General features: G+C 43.9%; 1 protein-coding gene across 1 annotated transcript in view; it reads left to right on the top strand.

Annotated features, from left to right (window-relative positions):
- The window catches only part of col9a2 (procollagen, type IX, alpha 2), a 196,595-nt gene that overhangs the window by 125,660 nt on the left and 54,282 nt on the right, over positions 1–16,653 (top strand). Inside the window, exons 19-22 of the mRNA XM_087976944.1 lie at positions 2,201–2,254; positions 8,358–8,402; positions 13,439–13,492; positions 13,588–13,641. Coding sequence (XP_087833070.1) covers positions 2,201–2,254; positions 8,358–8,402; positions 13,439–13,492; positions 13,588–13,641 — 207 coding nt within the window. The remainder of the gene's footprint in view (positions 1–2,200; positions 2,255–8,357; positions 8,403–13,438; positions 13,493–13,587; positions 13,642–16,653) is intronic.

Raw genomic sequence — 16,653 nt, 5'->3', positions numbered from 1 at the left:
GTTTATTTCACTATGGCACATCGGAACTCATGATCGATGGGTTGAGCATCGTATCCTGTTCTTATCAGGGTGTCTTTCAAAGCCTTCAGGTGTCCATTACGTTCCTCATCTGAGCAGATCCTGTGTTTGAGCGGGGCCTGTCCATAGGGTATGGCTTCTTTAATATGTTTAGGGTAGAAGCTAGAAAAGTGCAGCATTGTGAGGTCATCCGTGGGCTTGCAATAGAGTAAGGAATTGAGGTGTTAGTCCTTGATGGAGGTGAGTGCGTCCAAAAATGAGACTGATTCTGAAGAGTAGTCCATGGTCAGTCTGATGGTGGGATGAAATCACTATGTAATTGTTTCAGTGAATCCTCGCTATGAGTCCAAAGGAAAAAAATGTTGTCAATGTATCTGTTGTACAGCATTGGTTGGAGGTCCTGCACAGCAAAGAAGTCTTGCTTGAACTTGTGCCTGAAAACGTTGGCATATTGAGGTGCAAATTTGGTCCCCATGGCTGTTCTGTACGTCTGGATGAAGAACTGGTTGTTGAAGGTGAAGATGTTGTGGTCAAAGATGAAGTGGATGAGTTGTAGGATAGTGTCTGGAAACTGACAATTATTGGTATTGAGTATTCCAAGCCAGACTCCGAGATACACAACAGTGCAGAATCACCAAGCAAAGAATGTTAGTCAAGTTACATACGCTTGAAGATGGCCTCAACAGTGATCCTGGGTTCATGTCGTGTTACAGGTGACCCCACCACACAGTTCTGTATCTGTAAAATGTTCATTACTTTCCTGTTTTGACAGCATCATCTTGATAAATTGTTATAATTTTTAATCTTAATTAGTTTGTATAGTTCTGAATTACTTATTATACTCTCTCACACACAGTGAGCGTGCACACGCACACATTAACATACACTTTTCATGCATAAGCATACAGACTCTCATAATCTCACACACGCACATTCATACAGACCCTCTCTCACACAAAGATCCTCTCTCTCTCACACACATTCTATCACACACACACATACTCTCTCACACTCGCACTCTCTCAAGCACACACACGCACTCATACACACTCTCTCTCAAATTCTCTCTCTCTCACACACACATACACACATAATCTATGGGGTGAATCATTTCATCCAAGATGTTTGTTTATCTGCAGATACATACTATTTTCTTCAAAAAACAAACTATTTGTAGTCACAGTCAGTCAATGTAGCATCTTTTAAATTTCAGCCTTCGGAATAAAACCAGCCTGATTCCAGGTTAAAACTCCAACACAGATTCTGAACAAAACCTCACATTTACAATTCTATGTCTGATCTGAGGTGTCACCTTTTGTATATTTCTATCGCTCTACCTGATTCTCATAACAGCATAGCACCAACATTGACTTTGTAAACACTTCTAACACTCTTGGTCAACTGCAGAGGTATTATCGGAAATTCCACTCACACCAGTTGTATGATCTTTTGATTTCTTTGCCCCTTGATCTCTCTGCTTATAAACTCTGTGTCTGTGTGCCCTGCTTGCTCACTGCACCTGACAAAGGGACTGCGTTCCAAAAGCATGTGTGATTTCAAATAAATTTGTTGGACCAGAATCTGGTATCATCTGACTTCTGATTTAAATCTAAGGTGTTAGCCCACATTAAATGCTTCTGTCTTTGCAATTGCAAGGGCTTACCTCTGTCTGGTATTGTGTGTAACTCCGTTAGCTGTTACACGTAGACATAACAGGTGAAATGAAATAATGAGCTCCCTAGAACAATATGAAATTCCAAAATGTCACACACTATCCTACAAAAATAAACAATAGAAGCAGAAATAGACTACATTGCGCCTTTAGCCCCACCATTTGACAAGATCACAGCTGACTTTAATTCCAAGTTCCAGCCCAATTGCGTAGTTAATATCTCCAAGGGAAAGTGACAGTAACATATTCCTTATTGAATTAAACCATTGACAAAATGCTAATCTTTGGCTCCAAACACAAGGCTGCATGAAGCTAATGACTCTCCAAACAGTAGCTGCAATCCTTATTATGAATGGGACAATACAATAACAGTACAGCATTCTTCTTCCCTTCATCTTCACATACCCCATGAATAGGTATGTGCGGGAATGGCATGTTTTGATGCTGATAGCGGACAATGTGTGTTTATGAAATTATCAGGAAGCTTTTCTCCCTTCCGTTTCCCTGTAGGGAGATGCAGGACGATCTGGAATTCCAGGACCAGCGGGTCCCCAGGGAGGAGCTGTAAGTATCATCCAATATTTATTAATCAGATGAAATCTGTAGATTCTTCAGGAAGAGAGGTGATCACCAATCAAAGACACAGTTTTTCACAAAATTGATTTCATGGAACTTTTGAGAAATGGATAAATTCTTATGTAGTTTGGAAGATAGATAATATATAGAATATAGGTATTTATAGAGTTGAGATGAGGAAGAGTTGTGAAGGAAAGGGTAGTTTGTCTTAGGTCACAGCGGTCCAGTGCAGATATGATTGGTGTGAGTGCCATCCCAACAACAACTCACCTTCTTGGTTTACATAGATTTATGGGAAAATGTGATCGAGCAGAGAGAGTTAACTCCACACTCTGAAACTGATTAACTCCACACTCTGAAACTGATTAACTCCACACTCTGACACTGGTTAACTCCACACTCTGGAACTGGTTAACTCCACACTCTGACACTGGTTAACTCCACACTCTGGAACTGGTTAACTCCACACTCTGACACTGGTTAACTCCACACTCTGACACTGGTTAACTCCACACTCTGGAACTGGTTAACTCCACACTCTGACACTGGTTAACTCCACACTCTGGAACTGGTTAACTCCACACTCTGACACTGGTTAACTCCACACTCTGACACTGGTTTCAATATTTTTCCGTTAGTGAATCGGAAAAGCCACTGACAATGCCTCTTGTGCTATTCAGTCTTGGTAGCTGTGAAGTAGTGAGTGTATGTTAGGAATGGCTCAGCCGGTTGGATGGCGGGTTTGCAATGGAGAGTGATACCAACGTTATGGGCTCATTGTCCAGACTGGCTTCGGTCTTCTCAATGCTATACCTCACCTGAGCCATGGTAATGGTCAGGATGAAATCTTCACCAGCCATCTTTCCCATGAGAGCAAAATCTCTAAATTTGCAGATGAGACTAATCTCGTGATTTGTGAGTAGTGAGTTGTGAGGATGAGATTGTTCGACTTTAGAGGGACATTAACAAGTTGGCTTAAATGGGTGGACAGCTAGCAGATGAATTTCAGTGCAGAGAAATGTGAGGTAATGCATTTGCGTAGAAGAAACATGGAGAGACAATATAGGCTCAATGATGTAATACTGAGGGGGGTACAGGAGCAGAGGGACCTCACGGTTCACATACATGACTCTCTGAAGGTGGCCTGGCAAGTTTAAAAAGTTAAGAATGCTTATTGGATCCTATGGTTGGTAAATAGAGACATGGATTATAAAAACAAGGATGTGACACTTCTACAAAGTATTGGTCAGACCATATTTAGAGCATTGTACAAACAAATCGAAAGAACTTAAGATACTGGAAATCAGAAATAAAACAGAAATTGCTAGAAAACTCAGCAGGTCTGGCAGCCTCTGTGGAGAGAAATCAGAAGGGTCACTGGACCCAAAATGTTAATTCTGATTTCTCACCACAAATGCTGAGTTTTTCCAGCAATTTCTGTTTTTCTTTAGAGCCTTGTGTTCAGTTCTGGGTGCCTTATTTAAGAAAGGATGGTAAAGACCTGGAGAGAGTTCAAAGGAGATTTACTAGAATAATACCAGGAAGGAAGGATTCTAAATACAAGGAAAGGCCATAGAAAGTTGGCTTATTCTGCTTGGAGCAGAGAATATTAAGAAGTGACCTTATTGACGTGGTCAATATTGTAAACAATTTTGACAAGGTAAAGAAGGATATTCTGTTTCCACTACTTCTTACATCAGTAACTAGTAGTCTCAGTTTCAAGATTGTCAGCAAGGAGTGAGATGAGAAGAAACTTCTTTATTCAGAGAGTTGTTAGGGTTCGTAATGTACTGCCTGGGAGAATGGTGGAAGTGGATTCCACAGGAGGTTTCAAAACAGAGCTGGATATATTTGAAAGTGCTGAGGTTAGAAGGCTATGGAGGTAGAGCTGATGAATGGAACTAGCTGGGTCGCACTTTTGGGAGCTGGTACAGACGTGATGGGTCAAATGGCCCCCTTCTGTACTGTAAAATTCTAGGATTCTGACTTCAGGAAATGTATCCCAGTGAGAGTCAGTGGCCTCAGAATTTGTTTCTCAGTGAGAGTGAGCACCCCCAAAAACCTTCAGGAACCGTATTCCAGGGAGAGTCAGCACCTTCAGGAACTATATCCCAATGAGAATTAGCAACTTTAGGAACTGTATCTCAGTGAGAGTTAGCGCGTTCAGGAACTGTATCCCAGTGAGAGTCAGCTCCATCAGGAACTGTGTACCAGTGAGAGCCTGCCCATTCAGGAACTGTGTACCAGTGAGAGCCTGCCCAATCAGGAACTGCATCCCAATGATAATTCTTGATGATTCTGACTGTCTCCCAATCAGAGTCAAGATCATCAAGTACTGTACCTCAGAGAGTCAGCACGTTCACAAAGTGTATCCCAGTGAGAGTCAGCACCTTTCAGATTTTTATCCCATTCGGAATCAGCTTCACAACTGTATCCAAGTCAGGGTCAGCACCTTCAGAAACTGTATCACTTTGACAGTCAGAACCATTAAGGCTCGTTGAGGAACTGTATCCAAACGTCTTTCTCATAGAATTCCTACAGTATGGAAACAGACCATCCTCATGAGAGTCAGCACATTCCAGAAATTTATTCCAGTTAAGTGTCAGCACATTGAGGAAGTGTAACAGAATGAGATGCTTTCAGGGTTTGTTTCCCAGTGAGAATGAGCATTTCTGGAACTGCTCCCAACTGAGGACAGGAGGAAGGACAAGAATGACAAGGTAAGGGACCCTTGGGTAATGAGGGAGGTTGTGAATTTAGTCAAAAGAGAAAAAGAAACATATGTTTAGTAGCTTAAAATCGGACAAGGCCTGTGAGGAATATAAGAATAGCAGGAAAGTGCTCAAGCAGGGATTTAAAAAGAGCAAGAAGGGGCTATGAACTCAACTTGGCAAGTAGGGTTAAAGAAAATCCCAAGACATTGTTATCCTCTTGTTTTTAATGTATCTATACAAAGGAGAAGGTAGGACCATTCAAGAATAAAAGGGGGAACTTGTGCTTGGAGGCAGAGGATGCAGCTGAGATCCCAAGTGGGTACCATGCGTCAGTATTCACTTCGAAGAAGGATATGAACAATGGTGAGATTTGTGTGGATCAAGGTAATTTGCTAGGACATTTTGAGATCAAGAAAGAAGTGGTGTTGAATCTCTTAAAGATCATTAATCTGGCTAAGTCCCCAGGGCCCAATGGCATCGACCCTAAATTATTGAGAGATGCAAGAAGATTTTTGTATCCTCACTAGCCAGTGGAGAGGTCCTGGCTGACTGGTGAGTTGTTCCTTTTTTCAAGAAGATAAGTAAGGATAATCCAGGAAGCTATAGACTGGTGAGTCTCACATCAGTGGCTGTGAAACTTCTGGAGAGAATTCTTAGGAATTTATGCACATTTGGAAAAGTATGGCTGAATTAGGATAATCAGTATGGCTTTGTGCAGAGTAGGTCATGTCTTACTAACTTGACTGAATTTCTTGAGGAAGTGACATAGATGATCAATGAGGGGAGAGCAGTGGATGTTGTCTGCATGGATTTTAGTAAGTCTTTCACCAAGGTACCTCATGGTAGCCTCATCCAGAAGATTAAGATGCATGGGATCCATGGTGACCTGGGACGCGTGGATTCAGAATTGGCCTGCCCATAGAAGGTAGAGGGTAGTGGTGGAAGTGTATTTTTCTGGCTGGAGATCTGAGTAATGGGGTTCAGCAGGGATTTCTGTTGTTTTTGCTGTATATGACTTAGATGAAAATGTAGATGGGTGGGTTGGTAAATTTGCAGACATTACAAGGATCAGTGGAGTTGTGGATAGTGTAGAAGGTTGTCAAAGGATGCAGCGAGATGTAGATCATTTGCAGATATGGATGGAGAAATGGCTGATGGTGTTTAATTCGGGCAAGCATAAGGTGTTACAGTTTGGGAGATCAAATCTTAAGGAAAAGTAATGTTAATGGCAGGATCTTGGGGTGCAAGTCCATAGTTCCCTGAAAGTGATCACGCAAGTAGAAAGGGTGGTAAAGAAGGTGTATGGCATTCTTGTCATGGTTCTGTTCGCTGAGCTGGAAGTTTTTGTTGCAAACGTTTCGTCCCCTGTCTAGGTGACATCCTCAGTGCTTGGGAGCCTCCTTGGGAGGCTCCCAAGCACTGAGGATGTCAGCTAGACAGGGGATGAAACGTTTGCAACAAAAACTTCCAGCTCGGCGAACAGAACCACAGCAACGAGCACCCGAGCTACAAATCTTCTCACAAACTTTGAATTCTTGTCATTTTGGTCGAGGAATTGAATACAAGAGTCAGGATGTCATGTTGCAGCTGTATAAGACTTTGGTTAGGCCGCTCTGGTCGCCACATTACAGGAAGGATGCGGAGGCTTTGGAGAGGTTTCAGAAGAGGTTTACCAGAATCTTGCCTGGATTAGAGAATATGAGCTATGAGGAGAGGCTAGAAAAACTTGGATTCTTTTCTGTGGAGTGGTGGAGGCTGAGGGGAGACTTGATAGACTTTTATAAAATGATGAGATGCATAGATCGGGTTGACAGTCAGAATCTTTTTCCTGGAGTTGAAATGTCTAATACTTGAGGGCGTCCATTTAAGGTGTCAAGGGGAAAGTTCAAAGGAGGTGTGAGGGGCAAGTTTATTACATAGAGAGTGGCAGGAGTCTAGAATGTACTGCCATCGGTGGTGGTTGAGGCAGATACAATAAGGGCATTTAAGGGACTTTTCGGTAAGCACATGAATATGGAAGGAATGGAGGAATATGGACTAAGGGAAAGCAGAAGGGATTGGTGTAATTTGGTCTAATGTTCGGCATGATATCGTGGGCTGAAGGGCCCGTTGCTGTGCTGAACTGTATTGCAGTGAGAATCAGTGAAGTATATCCCAGTGTCAGAACTAAAGGACTTGTCTCCCAGTGAGAGTCAGCATTTTCAGGAACTAAATCCCAGTGAGAGTTAGCACCTTCAGGAACTATGTCCCAGTGAGCAAAAGAACCTTCAGAAATTGTATCCCAGTGAAAGGTATCATCATCGGAACTGTATCCCATGAGAGTCAGCATCGTCAGGAACTGTGTCCCAGTGATAGCTCCTTCAGAAACTACATCCAAGTGAGTGTAAGCCCCATCAGGAATTGTACCCCAGTGAGAGTTAGAAACTTAAAGAACTGTACTTTAGTGACAGTCAGCACTTCAGGAATTGTGCCGCAGTGAGTATGAGCACATTTAGGAATGTATCCTAGTGAGAGTTAGAACCTTCTGGAAATATCTCCCACTGAGTGTCAGCATGTTCAGGAACTGTTCCCCTGTGGGAATCAGCACCATCTGGCACTATATCCTCATGGTTCTTGGCACCTTCAGAAACTGAGAGTCACATTGTTCATGAACTGTAACCCAGTGAGAATCAAAACCTTGACAAACTATTTCCCATTAGGAGCTAGAACATTCAGGATCTGTATTCCAGTGACAGTCAGCACTTTCAGGTACTATCCCCATTTGAGAGTCAGCACCTTTAGGAACTGTACCCCAGTAAGAGTCAGCACGTTCAGGAACGGTATCCCAGTGAGAGTCATGACCTTCGGGAACTGTATCCCAGTGAGAGTCATGATCTTCAGGAACTGTGTCCCAGTGAGAGCACCTTCAGGAACTGTATCCCGGTGAGAGTCAGCCCCTTCAGGAACTGTGTCCCAGTGAGAGCACCTTCAGGAACTGTATCCCAGTGAGAGTCAGCACCTTCAGGGACTGTATCCCAGTGAGAGTCAGCCCCTTCAGGAACTGTATCCCAGTGAGAGTCAGCACCTTCAGGAACTGTATCCCGGTGAGAGTCAGCACCTTCAGGAACTGTATCCCAGTGAGAGTTAGCACCTTCAGGAACTGTATCCCAGTGAGATTCAGCTCCTTCAGGATCTGTAACCCAGTGGGAGCACATTCTGGAATTGTATCCCATGAGAATCAGTATCTTCAGGAACTGTACCCCAGTGTGAATCAGTACCTTCAGGAGACAGATGTTAAATGAAACTGAATTAAAATATATATTTTTTATTGAATAACCCTCTGTTCATTGTGCACTAAGCTAATGTAGTAAACTAACAGATGACTTTCCCTTTGATAGGGTTTACCTGGACAACCTGGTCAGAAGGGAACTGCTGGTTCAAAGGTAAGAATTGCTCAAAACAGTGACTTCACCGTTCTTCAGAGAAACCTGGCTCTTCATTTCATAGCACATGTCTTTTGTTATGTTTGTCTTTATTTTTCAATTTTGTCATTAGGTTTATAACTTCTAGTTATTTGCAAATGTGTCTCAATTTTCTGCTTGAGCTTCGCAGGGGAATGTTTTGTGTAAAACTGACCATCCCGTCTGCTTTTTATTGCTAGTTTCTAGCTAATTAGTCAAGGAACTCCTTAACCTGAGTTTCAGAATTGTCATTTAACATGGAAACCAGCAGAGTGAGCCTTGCCTGCAGTTTGCAGAGAACACCAAGGCATTATTCACCCAGACCCTACCATCAGTACCTACTGTAACAAAAACAGACGCAGAATCCCCAAAGTGGAGATAGAGGCTATTTGGCCTATGCAGTCTACACTGACCTTCCAAACAGCATCCCACCCAGACCTCCCTAACCCCACATTTACCATTGGTGACCCACCAATGGTGGGTCCCATGGACTCCCATGGACACTATTGGACAATTTAGCCTGGCCGATCCACCTGACCTGCACATCTTTGGACTGTGGGAGGAAACCGGATCACCCAGAGGAAACCCATGCGGACACGGGGAGAATGCGCAAACTCTACACAGACAGTCACCCGAGGCTGGAATAGAACCTAGGTCCCCAATGCTGTGAGGCAAGCAGTGCTAACCACTTAGCTACTGTATCACCCAGAACATCAGAATAGTCTATGGACTCGAAACATTAACTCTGCTTTCTTCCCAGAGTCTGCCAGACCTGTTTTTCTGTTTTTGTTTCAAATCTCCAGTATCCACATTTCTTTGTTTTCTACCAGTACCCACTGTTTCACATTCCAATGACCATCCCTGGCTATGCCATGCCAAAAGTTGACATACATGACCATACAGTGGTACACAGGCCATAGAATCATAGAAAGGTGACAGCTCAAAAAGAAGCTATTCAGCTTGTCATGTCTGCACTGACCAAACAAAAGAAGTGCTCACATATTCTGAATGCATTTTTCGGTAACTGGTGTGTAGTCCAGACGTACGAGCAGAAATTAGGCCATTCAGCCCATTGAGTCTGCTCTGCCATTCAATCATGGCTGATAAGTTTCTCAATCCCATCCTCCTGCTTTCTCCCTGTTACCCTTGATCCCCTTAATACTCAAGAACCTATCTTAGTCTTAAATATACTCAATGACCTGGCCTCCACACCCTTCTGTGGCAGTGAATTCCATAGAATTCCAGTGAATTCACTCTCTGGCTGAAGAAGTCTCTCCTTATCTCCATTCTAAAGGCTCTTCCCTTTACTCTAAGGCTGTGCCCTTGAGTCCTAGTCTCTCCCACCAATGGAAACACCTTCCTGACATCCACTCCATCTAGGTCATTCAGTATTCGGTATGTTTCAATTCGATTACCCCTCATCCTTCTAAATTTCATCGAATATAAACCCAGAGTCCTCAAACGTTCCTCATATGTTAAGCGTTTCATTCCTGGGACCATTCTTGGGAACCTCCTCTGAACGCGCTCCAGGGCCAGTATATCCTTCCTGAGATATGGGCCCAAAATTGTGCACCATACTCCAAATGTGGCCTGACCAGAGCCTTATAGAGTCTTAGAAGTATATCCCTACTTTTATATTCAAGTCCTCTCAAAATAAATGCCACCATTGCATTTGCCTTCCTAACTACTGATTCAACTTGCAAGTTTATCTTGAGAGTATCCTGGATTAGAACTCCCAAGTCTCTTTGCACTTCAAACTTATGAATTTTCTCCTCATTTAGAAAACAGTCCATGTCTTTTTTCTCCCTACCAAAGAGCATGACGTCACACTTTCCCATGTTGCACTGCATCTAACTTGTTCAATTCCTTCTGAGGCCTTCCTGCCTCCTCAATGCTATCCGCCCCTCTACCTATCTCTGTATCATCTGCAACTTTAGCCAGAATGCCCTCAGTTCCTTCATTGAGGTCATTAACTGTATAAAGTGAAAAGTTGTGGTTCTAACACAACCTTGCGGAACACCACTTGTCACTGGCTGCCATCCTGAGAAGGACCCTTTTATCTCCACTCTCTGCTTTCTACCAGACAGCCAAGCTTCTGTCCATGCTAGCATTTTGCCTCTAACACCATGGGCCCTTATCTTACGCAATAGTCTCCTTTGCAACACATTGTCACAGCCCTTCTTGAAGTCCAGTCTTGAGACCATTGGCTCTCCTTGGTCTAACCTGCTTGTTACTTCCTCAAAGAATTCTAGGAGATAGTCAGGCATGACCTCCCCTTGATGGAACCATGCTGACTTTGCCCTATTTTACCATACATTTTCAAGTATTCAGAAATCTCCTCCTTCAGTTTCATTTTAAATGAATTGAGTGTTTGCTCTCTCAGCCATTAATGTCGCTAATGAATTCCAGGCACCTTCCATGCTCTGTGGGGAATTGTTTTTCCTCACGTTCCCTCTACCTTTAATTTGTGCCCCTTGTAATTGACCTCTCTGCAAGAAGAAACAGCTCTTTCCTGTCCATTCTTCCAGGCCTTCGTAAATTTCTAAATCTCAATTATATCAGTCCTCAGTTCCTCTTAGAATCATAGATTCAAAGAATTCTTACAGTGCAGATACAGGCCATTTGGCCCATCAACTCTGCACCAACACTTTGAGGAGTATGCCACAGCTCTAGACACTACAGGGCAATTTCGCATAGTCAGTCCACCTAACCTGCATATCTTTTCTGAGGAAAACAACCCTAGTCTATCCGATCTTTCCTCATAGTAGCAATTCTCTCACACGGAAACATTCTTGTACATCTCCTCTGCACTCTCTCTAGAGCATGTGTTTAAACAAAAACTATTTTCCAATCAACCCATTCAGAGATGCTATTCCACATCTCTGGAGCAGTAGGGACTTGAATCCAGGTTAAAGTTAGAGACGTAAGAGTCCTGTAATGGGCTGACGAGAACTGTACACAAAATTCCATGTGTAGTTTAACCAATGTCTTATAATGTAGTTCCAACATTCCATTTATATTCTTGTAGTCTGCATCTCACCCAGTATACTTTCAACTACCTGTCCTGTCACTTCAATGACCTATAGATGTACCCTGTTATCTTACTTCCTCTATACGTATCAATATTATCCCACTTATTGTATATTCACTTTCTTGGATTTGATTTCCATGGTGGGAATATTGAGCTGGAAGTGAGGCCTCAGTGTTCCATGCATCATCACAAGTGTGAAATATGACTATTATTACTGGGATGGTTAATAGAGTCATAGAGTTATACAGCACGGAAGCAGACCCTTTGGTTCAACCAGTCCATGCCAGACATAATCCCAAACTAAACCCACCTGCCTGCTCCTGGCCCATATCCCACTAAACCTTTCTTACTTATCCAAATCTCTTTTAAATGTTGTAATTGTACCCACATCCACCACTTCCTCAGGAAGTTCATTTCACAAGTAAGCCACTCTGTGTAAAAATTTTGACTGTGACAAAGAAACGCACCAAGTTACATCAATGGTCAACTTATTTATTACATTAACTTATCCTCCACCATGTGGCAGAACAGATTATTATTTCCTGATATGCAAATTTAAATGACATCCTTCTTAATCCAACCACACGTGTACAATCATAAATAGGACAGACGAGATAAACAGTCTTTTTAAGAATATTGTGTGTAGAAAATATAGAGGCAAAAATACACAAAGTCCGTGAATCAATGTTCAATCCAAAAGGGGAAATTAGATTACTTCCTAACAGTTTTTCCTTTGATTTTTGGTGACGTTATCACGTTGATGGTGACTACAACAATCCTCAGTGCAGTAGCCATTCAGCTGGACCTGAATCTTGGCTTGAATTAGAACATAGAACACCTACAGTGTGGAAACAGGCCATCTGGCCCAACAAGTCCACACCGATCCTCCGAAGAGTATCCCTCCCAGACCCATCCCCTTAACCGATAACCCTACATTTCCCATGGCAAATCACCTAATCTACACATCCCTGAACACAATGGACAACTTAACATGGCCAATTCACCTAAACTGCACATCTTTAGATTGTGGGAGGAAACCGGAGCACCCAGAGGAAACCCATGCAGACATGGGGGGAATGTGCAAACTCCATTCAGACAGTCCCCAAGGCTGGAAGCTTTTTTCTTTCACAAAGTCTGTAAATGTTATCTCATTTCTAATTAAAGATAAAGAGAAGGATTGGGCTTGCTCACAGGCTTTTTGGAGGTCTTTGTCCTAACCGATCCTCAGGTCTGTGATAAGAATTTGAATTCAAATTCAATTCAAATTCTCATCACAGAATTTGGATTTGAATTTGCATTTATTGTCACGTGTACCGAGGCACAGTGAAAAGCTGTATTTAAGCCAGTTCAAGCCCTAATGCTAGGCAGTATATTTTATTTTCAAAGACACCTGGGACCAATGGAAGATCCAGCTTCCAGCTAAATGGTGAAAGTGACATGCAATAGACAGATCCCACACAATCAATGGATCAGATCGGAGCTTTGCTGTCCTGCAGCATGCAGTCATGAATAGTGACGATAATTAATTCAACTACTAACTGGAGTATACGTCACAATAGTACAGAAGCTGTTGCAACTTCCTCCTGATATCTCCCAGGCAGAATCTTTGTCACTCAGACAAGTTGGTTGAGTGCTAACCAATCACAGATCGAGACATTTGTGAAGTAACACCATGGCAAGTTGTTGTGTACCCTATTGTATCAGCTTCAGCCCACCACTAGTGATCATGTGTTCAACTGGCCCCTGCAGCTCCTTTAAGATGAAAACTTCCACAAAAACCTCCTCTTCAACCAACTAGAAAGCACTTTGATCTAAAGCACCCTTATGTGGCTAATTGTTGAATTGTATTTAACAATGCTCTTGTAAGCTTCCTGAAGGTTTTTCCCTCTGTAAATGTGTCTTATAACAGTAAGTTGTTGTCCACAGACCCCTGTTTGGGGCTTTGGTTGTTTTACTAAGCTCACTAGCTGGTGCTGTCTTTTCACAGGGTGAAAGAGGTACTCAAGGAATGTTTGGTCCCACTGGCCCTCCAGGTCAAATGGTAAGGAGAAAATACCAATTTATTTGATCTCATTGCTGTTTTCCTCCCTGTAAAATGCCTAAGTGGGCATTAACCATATGTTTTGGTGTTGACAGGGTGAGCCTGGACCTGAAGGAGAGATTGGCCCACCAGGACCCATGGGTCTAAAGGTGAGTCACATGCAAATTCACAATGAACAAAAGGTGGGTTTTAATCATTAGCTGGCGCTGAGTCATTAGCCTATACTGGGTCATTAGTCGGCGCTCAGTCATTAGCTGGTGCTGAGTCATTTGTCAACATTATATCATTAGCTGGTGCTGAGTCATTAATCAGTGTTAAATCATTGGCTGGCGCTGAGTTGTTTGTCAGTGTTAAGTTATTTGCTGATGCTGCTTCAATAACTGGTGCTTGCAGCTAATGAGTAAATTTCAAAGTTCTGGGGACCAGGTGAGTCAAAAAGGACATTTTCTCATGACCCCATTTGGATCCTAACAACAAATCTGGTGAAGATATTGTTGCCCTAAATGCACATACACATCTCCCATGAATGAGCTGAGAGGGTGAGGTTGAGAGAGAGAATGGGAAAGCAGGTCAGTAGATACTAGGGATCTGGGGTTGAGAGGTATAGTGGATTGGTAGGGTTGAAGGATTGAGTGGATAGAGTTAAAGGGTATTGTGAGTGAGTGGACTTGAGGGGTGTGGTGGATGGGTGAGTGGGTGGAGGTAAGGGTCAAGGTGAAGAGAAATTGAAAGATGTGAAGAGTGGGTAGGTGGAGTTGAGGGTATATCGGGTGGGGTTGAGGTGAATGTAGAGTAGGTGGGTGAGGAGGTGTATGGAGTGTGGGTGAGTGAAGTTGAGAAAATGGTGGGTTTGAGGAGTATGGAGAGTGCATCAGGTGATTGGTGTTGAAGAGAATGGATCGGGTGATTGGGATTAAGGGTCACGAAAAGTGGTTCAGGTGGTTGGGGTTGAGGGGTATGGAGAGTAGATGAGGTGGTTGTGGTTGAGGGTAATGGAGAGTGGGTCGGTGATTGAGTCAAATAGGGAGAGTTTGTTGGATGATTGCAGTTGATGAGCATGGAGAGTCGGTCGGGTGGTTGATGTTGAGGAGTATCGAGAATGTGTTGGGTCGGGCAGTTGGGGTTGAGGGGTATGGAGGGTGGGCCGGGCGGTTGGAGTTGAGGGGTATGGAGGGTGGTCTGGGCGGTTGGGGCAGAGGGGTATGGAGGGTGGGCCGGGCAGTTGGGGTTGAAGGGTATGGAGGGTGGGCCGGGCGGTTGGTGTTGAGGGGTATGGAGGGTGGGCCGGGCGGTTGGTGTTGAGGGGTATGGAGGGTGGGTGGGCGGGCGGATGGAGTTGAGGGGTATGGAGGGTGGGTGGGCCGGGCAGATGGAGTTGAGGGGTATGGAGGGTGGGTGGGCCGGGCGGTTGGGGTGGAGGGGTATGGAGGGTGGGTGGGTGGGCCGGGCGGTTGGGGCGGAGGGGTATGGAGGGTGGGCCGGCAATTGGGATTCAGGGGTATGGAGGGTGGGTGGGCCGGGCGGATGGAGTTGAGGGGTATGGAGGGTGGGCCGGCAATTGGGATTCAGGGGTATGGAGGGTGGGTGGGCCGGGCGGATGGAGTTGAGGGGTATGGAGGGTGGGCCGGGCGGTTGGGGCGGAGGGGTATGGAGGGTGGGCCGGGCGGTTGATGGGTGTAATGGCTGAGTGATGAGGATTAGTGGATGTAGAGAGTAGGTGGTGCCGTCTCGCCCCCTGCCTTCCCAGACAAAGTACCTCATCTGACTGGATGATTTCTGACTGTCAATCAAGCAACATTTTCACACTCAGTCCTGAATATTTTAAAAATTGCCCAAAACGTACACAATTTGCATTGGAGTCTCTGGAGATTGATGGTTATTTTCTATAGACTCCAGAATAATCTGAAAAAGTCAGTGATTCTTCGCTAGAGTAATCATTAACTGTTTTACAGATTGTGTGCAGAACTTATTGCTTGTGACTTATTTACAGCTTGTCCCTGTGCTGTGAAACTATATCTGCTAAACTGCCCAGAGCGTACAGTGGGGTGTGCTGTAACTCCAAATATATGCTAACATGGGATTCCAGTGATAGAACATAGGAGCAAGATGAGGCCAGTCAGCCCTTTGACCCTGCTGCACCATCCAGTTAGATCATGGCTGATCTGGCTGTGGCCTCAGCTCCACTGCTCTATCTGCCCTCCCCCATAACCCTTGACCCCCTTATCCATCAAAACCTATCTAATTCAGCCTTGAATCTATTCAATAACCCACTTCTCTGTTCTCTAGAGACGAGAATTCGACAGGCTAACAGCCCTGTGACAGAATAAGACTCTACATGTGCTAATCTTAAATGGAGACCCCTTATCCTTAAAATGTGTTCCCTAGTTCTTACTTCTGCACAATTGGAAACATCCTCCCCCTATCCATCCTGTCAAAACCTCTCAGAATGTTGCATATTTTGATAAGATCGACCCAGTTTCTTTCTCCAAAGGATATAGGCCCAATCAGTTCACTCTTCAAGGTGGATGGACAGAATCAGAAAGGATATTTCACTTGGTAGGGGAAACTAGAACCGTAGGATGCAATCGAGGAATGAGGAATATTTTTCGCTGTGATTTATGCGTGTTTAGAACTTTTCCCAAAAAAGGTGAGGGAGGATCTTTGAACATTTCTAAGGCTGAAGAAAATAATTTCTTGATGACAAAAGAGTCAAACATTGAGAGTTTGGCAGGAATTAAGAGTTGAGGCCACTGTCAGGTCAACCATAATGTTATTGAATGGTGGAATTTATGGGTGGCATGGTGGCTCAGTGGTTAGCACTGCTGCCTCACACTGCCAGACGCCCGGGTTCAATTCACACCTCAGGCAACTGACTGTGTGGAGTTTGCACATTCTCCCCATGTCTGCGTGGGTTTCCTCCAGTTGCTCCAGTTTCCTCCACAGTCCAAAAATGTGCAGGTTAGGTGAATTGGCCATGTTAAATTGCCTGTAGTGTTAGGCGAAGGGGTAAATGTAGGGGAATGGGTCTGGGTGGGTTGCTCTTTGGAGGGTCAGTGTAGACTTGTTGGGCCAAAGGGCCTGTTTCCACACTGTAAGTAATCTAATCAAGAGCAGGTTCAGTGGACTGAATGACCTACTCCTGATCTTCATGAAATAAACTG

This window comes from Chiloscyllium plagiosum, unplaced genomic scaffold (assembly GCF_037043375.1).
Source record: "Chiloscyllium plagiosum isolate Xiang-an unplaced genomic scaffold, Cpla_swu_hap1 HiC_scaffold_30, whole genome shotgun sequence".
NCBI lineage: Eukaryota > Metazoa > Chordata > Chondrichthyes > Orectolobiformes > Hemiscylliidae > Chiloscyllium > Chiloscyllium plagiosum.
The sequence above is the reverse complement of the archived record's forward strand: the minus strand, read 5'-3'. Positions and strand labels throughout refer to the sequence as shown.